The following is an 18278-nucleotide window of genomic DNA, read 5'->3' as shown; positions in this document are numbered from 1 at the left end:
TCTTTTATTAACTACCATTTTTTCTTACACAAACCAAACATGAAAAATGAGAAAAATATATTTTACATGTTCTAAATTCACTCTTTATATAATTTATTACTACACAAAATTTACGTGTTCTTTCCTTTTCTTCCTTCTCTTTTCTCTTTCCTTCTTTTCTTCCTCTCTTCTTCTCTTATTGATCTTTTTCTTAAAAAAATCTGATCTTTTTTTGCTTCGTATTTATATTTATCTAAAATATATGAAAAGACCAAAAATGCTCCTAAATTATTTAAACCCTTAACTATTCACCAAAGTTATAAATTTATTTTCCAATCCAGTATTTCAGCATATTACAAGTTTATGCTATCTTGCTTGTACTCTATATGATTGACATCAAAATTATATAGTTGGTTTTGTTCATATATACAGAAAGTTGGTGCTATGAATAGATACAATATAGAAAGTTATATTTAAGAAGATTGAGTTGTAAACGGGACCGTTCGTGACCTCTCCAATATTTTATGAGAACTTACTTAGTGAAAATATTATTCACGCCATAGTACTTTTGTATACGATACAATTCGTATGTGAAATAATAATAATTGATTAAATCTCACTTCTTAATTATTTTTATATCTCGATATACCAAGTGGAATATAACAAAAAAACTCTTAATTAAAGATCACCTATATGAATGAGAAATATGACGATTTCTTTGATAAAAACGCTAAATTATCTAAAGCACTCATGAATCCAAGAGTTGCTCAGACCTAGAATGAACACAACAATGAGAACAAAAAAAATCTCCAGGTAGAGAACTATGCAGGTACTATTATCTTGGTTTACATAAAATGTTGAATAGTTCAAGACATCACGTTCACTATTTAGCGGAGTAAATTTATTAGTTTTTCACAAAGAAAAGTTCAAAGCCAAAAGCTATTTATTTTGATGTAGTAATCTACTAAATTAATATCTCTCAACAAATCTTTAAGTCCTTTTTAAATTGGTGACATAATTTCCATTCACGCGAGAGATTGTTGGAAGTTTATTTTAATTAAATAAATTATGGGTGAATGATAAAATTAATCTAAGAAAAACCTTGATTTTTTTACTCAAATAACCTTTGTTTTTTATGGATTAATTGTTTATTTATGGTGGATAGTTAAAGGTTGATAATGGTGAGAATTATTTCTTATTAATTCTTTAACCTCTTAACTTCCAAGATTTACTAAAAAAAAAGGAGGTGAAGGAAGAGTTTCAAACTTGATTTTTTTTAGAATTTACACACTTTTCCTCGCCTCATTTTTAGTATTTTTTTTTATACTTTGATTTTTATCCCAAATATAAAGCTTAAATTCATCTTGTTGAGAGATATTTTAGTTATATAATCTTTATTTCAAATACTTTATTTAAAAGTGCATCTAAACCAAGGTGGTACTTGTGGAACCATTAAAGACACGTTGTGTCACAGGGTAATTTTTCGCTCCGCGAATAAACCCGTACGGCAGCCTAGTCCCTCGCTAGACTCAGCCTTCCCTCGCCAATCCCACTCGTGTTTGCCTAGTAACTAAGTGTTTCCCTCAACCGAGAGGTTTCCCCACTTTTCCAAGTTAGAAGACAAGCGGAATACACAAGAAGAATCAGATAATCAAAGTGCACAACAAGCTTTATAGAAACTCTTTTCCAGCCTTTATTGATCTCGTAAACAAAGGAAATTATATACAATTCCATATATGTTCTATGCACAAAGATTGCATGCTACACCAAGCTAATCTCTCTAATCTCGTGCTCTATATGCATACATAACCAAGAGCTGCAACCACTATTTATAGACAAGCATTTACAAGGCACAACTTCCATTCCTACATTCTAGGAAGTAGTGACACACTATCTCACCCATGTTTACCCATGAACATAGTGGCCCCATTATCTACCAAGTAATGGGTAGTTTTCCCCCCATGATCTCCCATGATCTTAGTGGGTTGAGAGCACTTCCAACCATGCCCCCACGTTCTCCAGCACATCTCCCATGATCCCATGATCTTGGATGCCCATAACAGCCACTAACCCACGTTCTGCATGCCCACCTAGCAGCCCCATCTGTCAGCTCTTGCTGCGTCAGCTATTGAGTCACTCGTATGCCTTGGACAATCCTTCGTCCAAGTTTTAGATCGTGCCAAGTCGAGCCCCTGACTTGCACAAGCTGCTGCGCGCTGTCGAATTCGCATCTGCGTGCAGGCTGCCAATTCCTGCGCTGTCGAATTCCTCGACAACCCCTGTTCTCGTCAGCCTATGCCCCTGGCGAGTTTTCCTGCATGGCGTGGACATTCCATCGTCAAGCCCATGTTCGTCAACAATCTGCGCTGCTGATTTTTCTTTGACGAACCTACAACATCATAAATCTGCGCTGTCGATTTCTCCCTCTGTTGGCATGGCGACCAGCACCCTTAGGCACTGTTTTGGACAGCCTGCCGAAGTGTGCACCTCGTGCACGTTTAACACTGTTACACATTGCAAACATCATAGTTGTACAAGCGATGAACTAAAAAGCTTTAAGGGCAAATGACTCATCCTTAACAATAACAAAATATTTTTTACTTTAAAGTGATTCAACATTTAATTACTTTTCTTATTCTAATTTAAACATAATTAATTTTAATACTAGTATCCACGTCAGATTTTTTTAATCTTATATCAATTACAAATTTGAATATATCTTAGTTACTAGTATGCAAATTTGAAGGTAAGTTGTCTGTACTTAAGATGCTTAGAACTACCACCTAAAATCAAGTTTCTTTCTTTTATCCTGTTTGTTTGTTTTTTTTTTAGAAAAAGAAAATTCAAGTTATATGTTACAAACAATTGCATGAAAAAGCGACTTAAAATGCACAAAGTTAAAAAACAAACAGGTAAAATTACATCTATCTTTATATAATTTGGTCAAAATCACATTTACTTACTGATTTAAAAAAAAAATCAATTTACATTCTCGATGAGTGTAAAATACATTAAATATGATTTATGATGTAAACTAATACATGTGCATATAAAAATTCGGGTTGTGATATATAATTTTTCAAAAATCGGTAAACAAATAAAATTTGGACTAAACTATAGAATAACAAAGGTAATTTTTTCAAAAACAAAAATGAAAGGGCAAATATCAAATATAATTATTAAGATAACATTAGTTTTACATCTAAATTATTTTGATTTTTCAATTAAAATTTATGTGAAAATCATCTAATGAAAACCATGACTTTTTTTATATATAAAATAACATTATTTTTTTATATAAAATTAATAATTTAAATGAAAATATAGATGAAATATCTTTAAAATGCATGAAAATTCTTGACTGGAAAATTTAAAATTGTTAAATAAAACTGATATAAAACTTAAAAGAAGAATCCCAAATTATTATTTAGGACGGGCCAAAAGAAAACTGAAAAGGCCAGCACAGGGTTGTTTTTGACAATCCTTAAATAGACTACTAAAAGGGTGACTTTTCCTTTTCGAAGCCAGTTCCGTCCCTTCGCGTAGGACTACTGTGGAAAATTACCTCACTCGGTACCCCTCGTCTGTACAGATTCCTGTCAGGCTCTCTTTAGTCTACATCACCATTGATTTTCCTGACAAGTTAATTTTGCTTTATTAGCTTTTTCGGTGACCACTACATTTGAAGGGGAAAAAAAATAGCAACACTGACACGTGTCAATAAAGCAAGTCAAAGAGGCTGTTTGTTATTACTTACTGGCTGTGTTTTTAAAAACTTTAAATTGTTTAGTGTTTTTAAATTGTTTGTTTGATCTAACGATATTAAAAGATTAAAATTTATTTTTTATATATTTTTAAATAAAAAATATTTTAAAATATAATTACTACTATAATATTAAATATTATCCTGTAGTCGATGAACCCACGATTTTAAAACCAGGAAAAGTCGGTGTGAGCATGCGGCGCAATTTAAGAACGGCGAAGATGAGATCCAAATCGCCCGTGAAACGAGCCGTTTAGGACTCGAAAATCAGGTTCCTCGTCCTGGTTCTTACCTTGCATGGTGGCAGCTGACCCGGATCCAGTTAAAAGTCACAAACCATAAATGAAACCAGACCCACTTAATTAATAATCCGACTGGCTACCCACATTCCCTGTTATTTACGCGGAGTTGTGATTCGGTTTTTACTCTTATAACCGGCTCATACAGAACCGGCTACAGTCTCGGAGATTTTTTATTTTTTTTAATAAAAAGAGAGAGCGAAGTGTGGGCGTCAGTTATATATAAGAGAAAGGATGGCCTCTCCTTTCCTTCTTCCTGACAAGTGATGTTACGGTTCGTACTTCCCGTTTCAGCTTCTCCCCGGATTTCATCTCAGGGTTTCCAATAGAGATTCTGTTCATCAAATCCATCGTAAGTTCTTGCAAAATATCTCTCTTGAACTTGCCATCGTTTCTTGGATCTCACTTCCATTTTGTCGTTGCTTTTCGTGCCGTTTGACAGCTTTTTTGAATTTCCGTTTTCCGATCCGGTTTACATGGAAAGTAATGATTGGTTGCCGGGATTCACACTTTTATATGTATTTTTTTTTTTCCATTTTGACTGATTTATTTTGTCCTCCTTGTTTATTTCCAGGTTCGAGTGAATTAAAAAGAGGGAGAAAGAAAGCAGACTTTAACCAGCTGCTGTAGCAGAAGATCCACGGGGATTGGATTTCTTCTATTTTTCTATGCTTCTTTTTAACCTTTCTCTGACAAAGAAAGAAAAATAAAATGGGAGTGAAAGTTGCTACGACGACCTGTTTTCAATGGCCGCAGCCAATTATTCATCATTCACCATCTTCCTCTCAAGCACTAGCCTCCGCAATTGCATCTCCATCTTCAAAACGACAGCGTGGTTTCGATGGAGCTGGAGGTGGAATGCTCGTATGTAGATACGTACAGAGACTAGGCCGACGGGCTCTGTTTGGAAGTCCATTCACAACAAAGTTACAGAGGGCTCGTTCTTGCGAGTCTCAGAAACCAAGAGGTCAGACTACAATAAGAGCTAGCAGTGCTAGCTTGGATGCCTTTTCTGACGAAGAATTTTCCAAGAAAATACAAGATTTGGCTCGCAGATTCCGGCTTTCTGACGATGATGACGATAGCGGTGACGCAGTGGATTCGGAATCAGAGATTCTTTCTGATTCTGGAGACAACCTTGGCAGTAATAATGACGGGGGCATTTATAATAACTGTAGCAGTGATGATTCTTCAAATTTAGTGCAGGATAAAAGGCAGTTTCCTTTGGATTCGTCAGTGAAGCCTCAATGGCCAGAAATCCGGCAAGAGCCACCGGATTGGTCAGGGAGGGATGATATAATTCCAGCAAGTATCGAACGGAAGGCGAATAGTGTTGATATACCGCTTTCGCTTCGAATGATAAAGAGAAAGATGCAATGGCAAGAAGGGTTTAGAGAAGCAGGGGAATCTGCTTATTGTTCAGTGAAGGCGGCGTTTTCTTCTATGGTGTTCATAATTCGAGAACTTCATAGTCATAGTTTGCAAATGAGAGAGTTTCTATTCACTGAAGATTTACAAGGGATTCTTGCTCGTGTACAGCAAGAAATGCATGCTTCTTTCGTTTGGTTGTTTCAGCAGGTGTTTTCGCATACACCTACTCTTATGGTGTATGTGATGATTCTCCTTGCAAACTTTACTGTACATTCCATGGCCAATAACACTGCAATTGCAGCTCCACCGAATACAGGGTCTTACGCAGCTACAACAGAAAGTGTATCTGTTGTTGAAAATCTAGACCAGAAGAATCAGAAGTTTTATTCTTCATCAGTGAAGACGTTTTCGGTACCATCTTCAAGTGGTAAAACAACTTCAATTGGGGGCAATAATGGCGGTGGTGGAAAGGTCCGGCCAGTCGCCAGTGGCACTGAAGGCGATGGATGGTTCGACCAGTCGAGCCAATTTAGAACAATAGTCCCTGATGGGGCTTCTCAGCTGTCATCTTTAGGGACATCAAGAGAGGCAGAGTCGGTATCAGAGCAAGTGAGTGGAGCAGAGGAGTTGAGTCTATGGAATTCAATTGTAGATGAAGCTTCAAAAATGCAGTCTTCATTGAGAGATGTATCTCTTGATCATGAGACCACACATAGATTTGTTTCGCCTATTAGTGCGAAGATTGAGGCAGATGATTATGAAGATTATTTTAGAACAGATTTACTATATCAAACTGGATTGTCTCAAGACCCTAACAATCCTCTCCTCCTTGCCAATTATGCTCAATTCCTCTACATAGTTGCCCACGATTACGACAGGTAAAAATCTACACTATCTCTGCCTTCTATTTCTTAATTATTGTTAATAATAACTACTTCCAAGATTCTAGGTGCCATGTTCAGGTATTAAGCAAAAAACTGTCAAGTTAGATGAATTTCAACAAGTTGGGCACTCGGTTTGTCGTGAGAGACAATCATGTCAAGCACCGAGTCAGAATATCTCCTAGGTTTATTCGCCAACGTTTTTCATAACTATGTATGGCTGCTTTAGATTTTGACTTGTCGTTTTGTAACCTTTCCTGTTCGGTTTTGTTTCTGAATCCTGATAGGGTAATGTGTGGTGTGGTTTCCTTTCATGCCAAACATCATCTTCAACTTGCGTAGAGCGTAGTCTGTTGACTGCCATTTTTGCTGTTTATATAAATATTTATGAGCTTGATCTTTTGTTAAGTTAGACCTTTTACACTATCAAGTTAAGAAATTGATTGACTAATAACTAACCCTTTTCTTTATGTGTGAATTAACAGAGCAGAGGATTACTTCAAGAGAGCAATAGGGGTGGAGCCACCAGATGGAGAGGCATATAGCAAGTATGCAAGCTTTCTATGGCATGTGAAAAGGGACCTGTGGGCAGCCGAGGAGACTTTCTTGGAAGCCATTTCTGCTGACCCTACAAACTCTTATTATGCTGCTAATTATGCTCATTTTCTCTGGAATACTGGTGGGGAGGACACGTGTTTCCCTCTTGGCTCCCCAGATAATGGCCGAGAGGTCTAATAGGCTAAAGAAGGGGAAAAAAATCAATCGAAGAGATAAAAATCCCCTTCGTTTCCACTTGTTGACGTAATAAAAAGTTGCATAGTGATAATGTTGACAACCGTATCTGCCAGAAATAGAAAGAAAAGAAAATGAGATTTTTTCTTTAGGGAATCTTTCGGAGGACACGTGTTTGGAAATCTCTGAAAATGTGAACGGCGGTGCGTGTGGGTTGTGGGCCGGCGGTGTTTGGAAGATGGGATTCACGTGACCTTTGGGAGGATTAATCGGCAATTTGCACTCGTACATGGCAACAGCAGCCGAGGGCAGTTGAAGGAGGGGGTGGTTCCGGCATTTAGTTTTGCACAGTAGAAGAAAGTGTAATTATTCCATCGTCAATAATCAGTGTATGCCATTTTTAATTTCGATACTGTAATAAAGGTGATGATCATCAATATAAAGAAGTTTCTCAATTCCCCTCGTGCCATGTTGACGCCACAGTTTTTCTTCATCTGCAGTGCCATGAGATGCCGTCTAGAAATTTCTTCTCGCCGTCTAGTTTCTTAAATGAACTTCTTGGTTATAACTTATAGTGCTTGCTCATCCAAAATCACCGTAAAATTAATCTGCATGATGATCAAGGACTTATATGAACTTCTTGCTCAGGCAGCTTATTATAATTTAACTGACTTCTGTTTCGTGCAGGAATGTGCAGAAACAGGAGAAAGGTGACTTCTGTTTCGTGCAGGAATGTGCAGAAACAGGAGAAAGGTGACTGCAGATGGTTTTTATGCATCGGTGATGACGGTATATTTATTCTGTACGTAAGCTTTCAGTTGATCGATCCCGTCAAGCATATCAACCCAACTGAGTAAGTGCAGCAGGAATTATCCATGAAAGCACATGCAAATGTTGAGATAATGTTGTTTAAATTATTGTTGGGAATTTGTAATGTTGTTCTTGTCGTAGCTTATTTGTTAATATTGTATTTTAATTTGTTATTCCTAGAAGAAGTTATACCTCTGCAATTTACAGCTCTTCTGGACTCACCAAATAAGGCTTCGATGCCCACATCAAATGGGAAATTTGATTGAACAAGAGCAATAGTCAAACTTCAAAATCAATCATACCGAATGCAATGTACATAATGGGTCCTTGGGATTGAAATAGTCCAAACACAAAGTGTCAGCTTTTCACGTGAAGTGATGAACTACTCTTATCTCTTCTCATCTACCATTTCCGCTCGAGAACGGATCGACGTTTCAAATCTCAAATATTGAATTCGAAGAGCCCAAAAGACATTCTTTCATATGTTTTCATGATAAATCAGATTTTTTTTTTCCATTTTAGATCTCAACTAGAATCTGCGTGCTGGCTCAAATTTTTTTCAATATAAAAAATCCAAGGCAATGCAGGCATTAAAAAAAATCTCAGACTTGTATCATTATTATCTCGACTGAGTTTAATAAATTTAGCTAATTTAAATAATATAAATAAAAAAACCATTACAATAAATAAATTGATAAGAAAATTGACAACGAAAAAAATAATAATAAAAAACCTAAGTTCACTTGAGTTAACATGCCAAATTCATGACTTGATCGTGATATTGGGGTAATCTCATCGAAAGCTAATTGGATAAAATTATATTGGGGTAACCTCATCGAAAGCTAATTGGATAAAATCATGAAACTTCATTATAAAACAATATGATATTCAAGGTCGAAATTGGGAAAATAAAATAAAGTAATGAGAAGATAAACTCGTGTCGACCCAGGTGAACCCGCCAAACACGTAGAAAGGAAAGCGAAAAAAAAGCAAAAAAATCAATTCTCAATAAATCAAATGTTCAAGGATGAAATTGAAAAAAATCAATTTTTTTAAAAAAAGATCCTTAAAAAAAAACCAATATCAACCCATGTTAACCTTTAAAACAAAAAAATAAAATTTTAAATTAATAAAATACCAGGGGATGAAATTGAAAAAAAAACAATAAAAAACCCTCCAAAATAAAAGAAAGACTATTAAAGGTAATGCAAAAATAACTTGATATAAAATGTTGAGGGGTGGAATTAAAAAAAAAATCAACTAAGAAAGTGATAAAAACAAATAACAAAAAATAAAAGAATGAGAATCAAATTTGAAATTTAAATAAAATCAAACCAAACAACGAGAGATGAAATTGAAAAAAATAATTAATCATGATAAAAAGAAATAAAAAGAATTCAAATAGGAATTAAAAGAATAAGCATCAAATTGTATGAAAAAAACAAATGAAATGACATATCTATTCTTTGGCAAGGGGAATAGAGAGAGAAAAAGAAAGAAGGAAAAAGTTAATCGGAGCACAACCACTGATCCAACCACCACACGCGTGATGTTGATAGAAAAAACACGGTGAGAGGCTTTTAACCCTGCCTTTAAAGGTGGTGTCTGGATAATGAATGACGCAGCACGCCCCGTCCGAAAGGCGCGAGCGTCGTCCACATGCTGACCAACATTTTTAAAATTAATATTTAAATTATTAAAAGATCAAACCACACTAACCTAATATGTTAATTACAAAAAAGCCAACTTGAAAATACGCAAATACCCTTTGGTTGTAAGGTTTATGTTTTCCCCCTCAAAGGGTATGGAAGTATTTATACTATTTATAAATATGTTAAAAGACCATAACGAATCTAAAAACCTATTAATTACAAAAAAAAAATACATAAATACCCCTGTTTTTTAGTTTTTCTTTCTTTCAAGGGTATGAAAGACTTTACATTATTAAAAAAAATATATAAAAAGACCAAATTAACTCGTTTAACATTTAAACAAATTTTACTTCTAAAGGTGATGTTAATGCAAGGTTAAAAGATCAAATTAACCTAGTAACTTTTGAAACAACTGATTTACCTTTAAAAGTAAGCTAACTTTTTTTGGTTGGAAGGTAAAAAGAAAATAATTAACTATAACTAAAACTGATCAGTTTTTCACTGTAGTGCGGAATACTGTTCATTGTGAGTGAATTCACCGTGGATTGCATTGTGTTGCACTGTGGATACATTGGGAGTGCTTTCATTGTAGACTGTTAGAGCTTTCATTGTGAACTGCACAGTTTGATAGGTGTGTGGTTGGGCTGGGGGGCAGGGGCCCCAGCCTGGAGACAAGCCCTCTGGGGCTGCTGCCCCCGACACTTAGTATGCCCGGCCTTGAGGCCGGGGGCAGACCAGGGCGACAAGCGCGTTGCCACCTGGTGCTTGGTCTGCCCAGCCTTGGACGCTGGGGCAGACCAAGAGCGCACGTGGCGCTTTGGTTGCCACACCCACAAGCAAGCCGCCCAAGAGCCGCGTGGCGCTTGATTTCCTTTCTCTTGGGTGCAGTCCAAGCGCTACATGGCGCTTGGGCTGCCTATACTTTTAGTATAATTGTATTAAAAATATTCTTTTTTTTAGTATAATTAATGTTTAGAGTATTAATGGTAAAAATATTATTATTTGTTTTGTTAGTATTATTTTCTTAGTATAATTAATATTAAAATTATATTATTTCTTAATATATGTTTTTAGTATGATTGATAGTATTGGTATTAAAAATAATATTATTTTTTAGTATAATTAATAGTATTCATATCTAAAATATTATTATATTTGGTATTATAAATAATATTATTTTTATAATAATAAATATTATTGCTACTAAAAATATTATTATTTGTATTATAAATATTATTATTTTCATTAAAATTTATAAGAGTGTAAATATTATTATCATCATTAATAAATTTTAAAAAACTGCTATTAGTATGAAAAAAACCATATTGAGACACAGGACATTTGGGTTCCCTCATGAGGGCAGACAACCCAAGCGCCACATGGCGCTTGGCATGCTTCCTTTGCGCTGCAGTCCAAGCGCCAAGTGACGCTTTGGCTTGGGCACTGTTAGGAATGGCCCAAGAGTAGCCTTAGGCCTGGCAGGGCAGGACCCAAAATAGCATTGGGTGCTGGCCGTGGGCACACCAAGCACCACGTGGCGCTTGCACATCTCCATCTCAGGCCAGCAGCACAGCGCCACCTGACGCTTGCTCTGCTTCCTCTTAGGTGCACCCAAGAGCAACGTGGTGCTTAGGCTGCCTATACTTTTAGTATAATTACAAGTATTGGTATTAAAAATATTATTATTAGTTTTCTTAATATTCTTTTTTTAGTATAATTAATTTTTAGAGTATTAATAGTAAAAATATTATTGTTTGTTTTGTAGATATTATTTTTTTAGTATAATTAACATTAAAAGATATTATATTTTTTCTTAATATATATTTTTTTGGCATAATTGATAGTATTGGTGTTAAAAATATTATTATTATTTTAGTCTAATTAATAGTGGTGATCTCAAAACTATTATTATTTGTTCTCTTAATATTATTTTTTTGGGTATAAATAATAGTATTAGTCTCTAAAATATTATTATATTTGGTGTTATAAATAATATTATTTTTATAATAATTCATGTTATTGCTACTAAAAATAATATTATTTGTATTATAAATATTATTATTTTCATTAAAATTTATAAGAGTATAAATATTATTATCATCAATAATAATTTTTTTTTTTAAAAAATGCTATTACCATGAAAAAAAACTATGTTAGGACACGTGGCGCTTGGGTTCCCTCCTGGGGGCGGACAGCCCAAGCGCCACGTGGCGCTTGACTTGCTTCCTTTGCACTGCAGTCCAAGCGCTAGGTGACACTTTGGTTTGGGCAATGCCAGGCATGGCCCAAGACTAGCCTTGGGCCAGGCAGGGCAAGACCGGAAATAGCATTGGGTGCTGGCCGCGTGCGAACCAAGCGTCACGTGGTGCTTAGGCAGCTCCACCCCATACCAGAAGCATAACGTCACCTGGCGCTTGCTCTGCTTCCTCTTGCGTGCAGCCCAAGCGCCACGTGGAGCTTGAGCTGCCTACACTTTTAGTATAATTGTAAGTATTGGTATTAAAAATATTATTATTAGTTTTCTTAATATATATTTTTTAGTATAATTAATTTTTAGAGTATTAATAGTAAAAATATTATTCTTTGTTTTGTTGATATTAATTTTTTAGAATAATTAATATTAAAAGAGTTATTATATTTTTCCTTAATATATATTTTTTTGGTATGATTGATAGTATTGGCGTTAAAAATGTTATTATTTTTTTACTCTAATTCATAGGGTTGATCTCAAAACTATTATTATTTGTTCTCTTAATATTATTTTTTTGGTATAATTAAAATTAAAATTATTATTATATTTTTTCTTAATATATATTTTTTAGTATAATTAATAGTATTAATCTCAAAAATATTATTTTTTTGAGTTATAAATAATATTATTTTTATAATAATTAATAATATCAATACTAAAAATATTATGATTTGTATTATAAATATTATTATTTCCAGTAAAATTTATAAGAGGATATTTTATTGTAATTTTACCAAATGCATTGTAATAATAAGTTTATTAAATTACACTTAATTTTATATTTACTTTCATTTAAAAATTACATACAAATTATTAGTTACAGGACCCAAAAATAAATTTGGGTTTTGCCATATACACGACCCAAATAATCTTTGGTCCTGCACAGCCTGACCCAAGGCTAACTCAAGGCTAGACTTGGGCTAGGTCGGGCAGGACCTAAAATAGCATTGAGTTCTGATCGCAGCAGGATTTAGATATGCGTGGAACCTAACTTGACAAAACTCAAATAAGCATGGATTCTGCTTCTAATTTTTTAAAAAAGTTAAAGGTGACCTCGCGATGTAAAACGTGCCACCTAACTAGTAATTACTATTATGGTAAATAGGAATCTTTGTCTATATGTGTGTAGTGTATTTTCAACCTCTTTTAATTATTTTTTTTAATGCAAGAGTGAGCTTACTGATAAATGCTCTATAGACACCTCCATCCATATCGGTTCATTCCTCCATCTCTCTCAACCATGAAAAAATAAAATTACATCTAAAATCTTATGGTTTCGTGTGAATCACACTTTGCATCTCCCTTGTTTTTTTTTCCACCTTGCAAAACCTCCATCACTGTCCACCAAAAACATTTTTGTTTCGGGGTATCTTCAGTTGTTTATAACCTTATCAATTCATGCTGAATGGCAGTAGACGTATCAGCCATAGATCAGCTCATTCATTCTCATCAATTCAAACTGAGTTTCATCGGGTTTTACTGCATAAACAATCTAATTAGATAACTAGACTGGCTTGATAGCTAGTAGACAATCTATTATTTATAAACCGATTCAAACCAATTGGATTATTAAATTTGATTGATCTAATTAGAGATTAGAGAACCGAAACCATTTTAGTGAGATTCATCGGTTCACTAATTGTATCGACTTGTTTATTTTGATTTGATTGTTATGAATTTAGAGAGTGTTTGAAAGCATGGTGGTGGTTGTTTTTTAAAGTGGTTTTTGCTAAAAAAATATATTAAAATAATTTTGTTTTTATTTTTTAAAAATTTATTGTAGATACATAACAAATTTGAACTAATTTAGAAGAAGTTATAGAAATTTGAAATTGAAATCTTTGAAGGAGAAAGAGGGTTTTATTTTTTATTCTTTATTAAAAAAAAAAAACAAGAGTTAAAGAGTAAAACGTAACTGTTGCTTTTCTTTTCAAGACATGAAAAACCGAGAAAAAGGTGCTGTAAGATGAGTACAATGCAGTCACAGCCCATGGGCTAAAACGAAAGCTTGGGCGTCTTACTGATACCAGAAGTCCAACATCTCAGCTTCTTGATATTTAACAGGATAACAGTTATTTTTTAATATATTTTTATTTTAAAAATATATTTAAATAATTTTTTTATATTAATATATTAAAAGGATTCAAATACAATAAAAAAAATTTTAAAATTTAAAAAACACTATTTCAAACACGTTTCAAATACCCTCGTCATCTCTCTTTCACTCTTTGGCAAATAGCATTCTGGCACAATATTTTTGAAGTGAAATAGCAAGATTAATACACCGACTGTTATCGATCGCTGAATCTCAAAAATTGAAAAGAACAGTAATTATATTTTGAAACTGTTGTAATAGACTCGTTAAGACGACAATAGCAAACAGCCTCAGTGTTTAATTAGTTACACAGACAATAGAGACCTAATCAGCAGTATTAATCCTCGTCATTACTTGGTACCTGGGAATTCAATGACTTAATTGAGAATTAATAACTAATCAATCGGGAGCCATTAGCCAACCAGGAAATTGAATTCCAAGGCTTGGAATTCTGCAAAACCCCGTCACCCCTAATAACTAGTATTAACTCTCCGGAAAGATTTACATGGACATCTTGTTATTACCATGTCCGAATCCCCATGTTATTACCACATTTGAATCCCCAAATTAAGATAATGGCGGTTATATATGGCAGTGGACTTGCATAAAACTGTTATCATGCATCACACAGCAAGATTGTCTTTTCAAGATTGGTGCCAAGATGCCTACGTAATTGACCCTCCCCTCCCCTCATAGATAACTTTCCATTGTTTGGGATTTATTAGGAAATGATTAGTTAATTGTAAGTTTAATAACGAACCCTCTAATCTCTCTCCCTGCTTTTGTCCAGGTGAGGAAGCTCAGGAGTTACATTCAGCTCTAATTCTCAGCCATCAGATCACTGGGTGATCAACGGTTCTTAGGCCACATGGCATGTCACAGGGCTTAGTATAAGCAAAATGACCAGCTTTTGTTATGTGGTTTTCTTACAAGTAGACAAGTAAAGACCTCCAAAACCACCACTCCATAAGTCAAGCTCAATATTTCTACGCCTAAAATCTTCTCTCCTCTTCTTCTCAACTGATCAAGCTCCTTTGATGGAAGGAGGAGGACGCGTTGGTGGCCGTCTTGGCAATCGAAATTTGCAAAACAACTGTCCCAACATCTATCCACCATTAACAGCCAGAGATAGATTTTTATTTGGTCAGAGCCATTTCACACCCCACCAAAATATTCAAAACAATGATAAAAACAAAGAAACCACTGTTTCAAACAATGGGTCGTGTGGTTTTTATCCGCCTAGTGGTGCAATTGGTGCTGTTCCATGGCAGAGCATTCAAGAGACAAGCTTTGTTGATGGTGCAATTGGTGTTGGTGGAGATGACCTTAATTGGACATACGAGGGAAACCCTAATGGGGGTTTGAATGGAAAAGTGAGTGTTTCAGGTAAAAGTTATAAAGGGATAGGAAAGAAAACCAAGAAAGGATCCTGCGCAACTTTGATCAAGGGGCAATGGACAGAAGAAGAAGATAGGTGATCAAAGAGACTTTGCTTAACATGTTTTTGAATGTTTCTTCTCTTCTTTTTTTTCTCTTATGTTAAATGTTTAAATATGGTTTTAGTGAAACATTATGTTTTGTTTTGAAATGAAGGAAGCTAATTAGGTTGGTGAAGCAATTCGGAGTGAGAAAGTGGGCTCAAATCGCTGAAAAGCTTGATGGTAGAGCTGGAAAGCAGTGTCGTGAGAGATGGCACAACCATTTAAGGCCTGATATCAAGGTTTCTTCTCCTTTCACTTCCTCTAGGGTTCGTCAATTTAATTAGTTTTATCTTCTCTGTTCATGTTGTGATGATCTCTAAAATAACAGGTAAAACATTTTAGATCTTTTCAACTTTTCTAAGGATTTATTTTTATGAGAAGCTGTGATGGGGGTATCTAATAAAAATCTTCGACTTAGATTCTCAGATTCTTCCTTCTCAATTTCCGGAAGTTCCCCAAGAACTAAATATTGGCTACATTCTCATCATAGCTTGATAATTAATGGTGTTGACAGGACAACCCAGATCACAGCCTTATCCCATTTGCCCGGCGATATATTCCTATTTTCCTTCAAAATTATTGCCGTGGCTAACATTTATATAGAAGGCATAAATGTTGTTTGGTTACCTGCAAATTAATATTGAAGGTTTAATTATTTTATGAGAAAATATACATGCGAGTGCGAGTGCGCGCGCGCCAAGTTAATTTATTACAGTGAAGAAATGGACCTGTGTCCTTTTCTTTTTTGGGTGGTGGGGGCACCAAAAGTAACACTGTAACACAGTTATTGATGATAAGACAACAGATTCATTCAGCTCTTACTATGGTGATTCTCTTAAAATGTATAATAATTAGAAATGATTTTCAACATTTCTATTTTTTCAGCTGCAACTCATCAGGTCAGCTTTTCAATACCAAAACACTTGCGTTTCTATTGAACATGTACTGACACTGGCCTCATGGCAACTAAAACCTTTAGACTCGTGCATATCTTAATTTATCAATGGTGCAGATGATGATATGGGAAATTTCCCATGCCAATGATATGAGTTGAAGATTTATTTTCAAGGATCTATGATCAGAAAAAACTTATTTCTTATTTTTCTTGAGAATCTACAAGAAAATATGTACGTCCCTTATCTGCTAAGCGTAAGCGATTTTCCAGTTGTCTACCCAAAAGAAACCGATGATTTTCAGTTTTACCACACGTACATATACGACAACATCACATATATATAAATTTTACATGCGAACAACTTTAACATTCCTTCAATCTGATGTCAAATGTGTTTGTTAATTTATATTTCAAGGCTATTTCTCGGATCAGTTCATATTTGTAAGATATTGTTTTGCATCTTCTTCACATTTCTTTTTTCTTTTGAGTGTCCAGTATCATGTGAAGAGGTAACCTTTCTTTTTCTCTCCAAAAAGCATCGTCAATATTGACATAAAAGGCATTAACTTTAATCATTCCATTGAAAACTTTTTATTGCCTTTCTTGTAACAACCCTTTATTTCTTCTCTAATGTTATCTTGTATTGTCTTAAAGTATTTAATTCCTATTAAAAGAATATGGCAATTCTTGTGTTTTCGACGGTTTGCTGCAGAAGGATAGCTGGAGTGAAGAAGAGGAGAGAATAATGGTGGGAGCTCATGCTAAAGTTGGAAACCGATGGGCGGAGATTGCAAAGCTTATTCCAGGAAGAACAGAAAATGCTATAAAAAATCATTGGAATGCTACAAAAAGAAGGCAGAATTCAAGGAGAAAGCACAAGCAAAAAGAAAGCAAAAGTGGGAAAACTCAATCCTCGATACTTCAAGACTACATTCGAAGCAAGAACCTTAAAAATGCTTCAACTTCTACCCAAAGCACAACCACTACCACCAACACCCCATCAAGCTCCATATCTGAAGAACCATCGAGCCAAAACAACTATTTTCTCCCTGAATTATCAGAATCAAACACTGATGACTCTCCATCATTACTTGCACAAGCATGTAGTGATGACGAACTTATGTTCATCCAAAATTTCTTTGCCAACAAATCCAAAGACCCATCAACAGATAAAGCTGATATGGAGAATCCAATAATGGAAGTCAACAGCTTCAATGCGGATCTTTTTAATGATTCCTTGTCCTTGGATTCTTGGGGTTCATATCAAAACAATGGAGGTCAGCAGCTCATAATGATGGAAATGAAAATGGCTTTGTTTCTTCTAGTCTGAATCCAAAGTTGTGCACTAATGGTTTCCAAGGAGCGGAAGATCATACACCCCCTCATAACCACCTCCATTCTGATCTCTATCTTTCGTATCTACTGAACGGAGCAAGTAGCGCCCCGTGTTCGTCCTCTACTGAATATGGATACAACAGCATGAACCTGGACTTGGAGATGGATCAAACTGATTCTCTCAATGGAAAGAAGGAGATGGATTTGATAGAGATGCTTTGTTCTTCTCAATTCTCTCAGGGTTGTAACAAAATGTAGCTTTCGATGGCTGGTATAACATGCATGCGGCTTTGTGGTTTAAATAATCATTGTAGTTCTCCTTGTTTATTTGTTTTTTAAGGATATTAATTTGGTCGTCGACTGTTTAAGTGTTTATAAAGAACTATATATATATCCTAGTCCATTACCTGTGATTATTAATGGCGCAATCTAGGCATGCAAGTGAGACACAAAAGAAACTATCAGTGACAGGTGGGGAGCGTTTCTTGATGTATTGTAATGGTTTGTGGGCAGGTGGTGCCTCCTTTCTGCTTTATTACAGGAGAAGACTGCAGTCATTTTCATGGCTGTTCCTTTTGTTTCTGTTTCGTCGTTTTCCTCTATTTTGCTTAACAACTTCTGAGTCTTTGACAGGTTTGTTGACGGTAGTTTTGGTTGTTAATGGACAAGATTTGTCATGTATGAATTAATATATACAGATCCAAACAAGGTTGAATGGGATCCACTACGTTTCT

At 35.0% G+C, this 18278-nt stretch overlaps 2 protein-coding genes across 2 annotated transcripts; both read left to right on the top strand.

Annotated features, from left to right (window-relative positions):
- Positions 1–4225: 4225 nt before the first annotated feature.
- Positions 4226–7480, top strand: LOC7478540 (uncharacterized). Its single transcript, XM_024593204.2, has 3 exons — positions 4226–4393; positions 4616–6290; positions 6779–7480. The coding sequence occupies exons 2-3, from the start codon at positions 4753–4755 to the stop codon at positions 7026–7028; spliced, it is 1788 nt and encodes a 595-aa protein (XP_024448972.1). The 5' UTR covers positions 4226–4393; positions 4616–4752; the 3' UTR covers positions 7029–7480.
- Positions 7481–14870: 7390 nt separating this feature from the next.
- LOC7468002 (transcription factor MYB119) lies at positions 14871–17820 on the top strand. The gene is made up of 3 exons (XM_024580878.2): positions 14871–15307; positions 15427–15553; positions 16922–17820. Exons 1-3 carry the CDS (start codon positions 14871–14873, stop codon positions 17537–17539), a joined length of 1182 nt encoding a protein of 393 aa, XP_024436646.2. The 3' UTR covers positions 17540–17820.
- The last annotated feature ends 458 nt before the right edge of the window (positions 17821–18278 follow it).

Source organism: Populus trichocarpa, chromosome 1 (genome assembly GCF_000002775.5).
Source record: "Populus trichocarpa isolate Nisqually-1 chromosome 1, P.trichocarpa_v4.1, whole genome shotgun sequence".
Classification (NCBI taxonomy): Eukaryota; Viridiplantae; Streptophyta; class Magnoliopsida; order Malpighiales; family Salicaceae; genus Populus; species Populus trichocarpa.
This window is presented reverse-complemented; position numbering and strand designations above follow the sequence as displayed.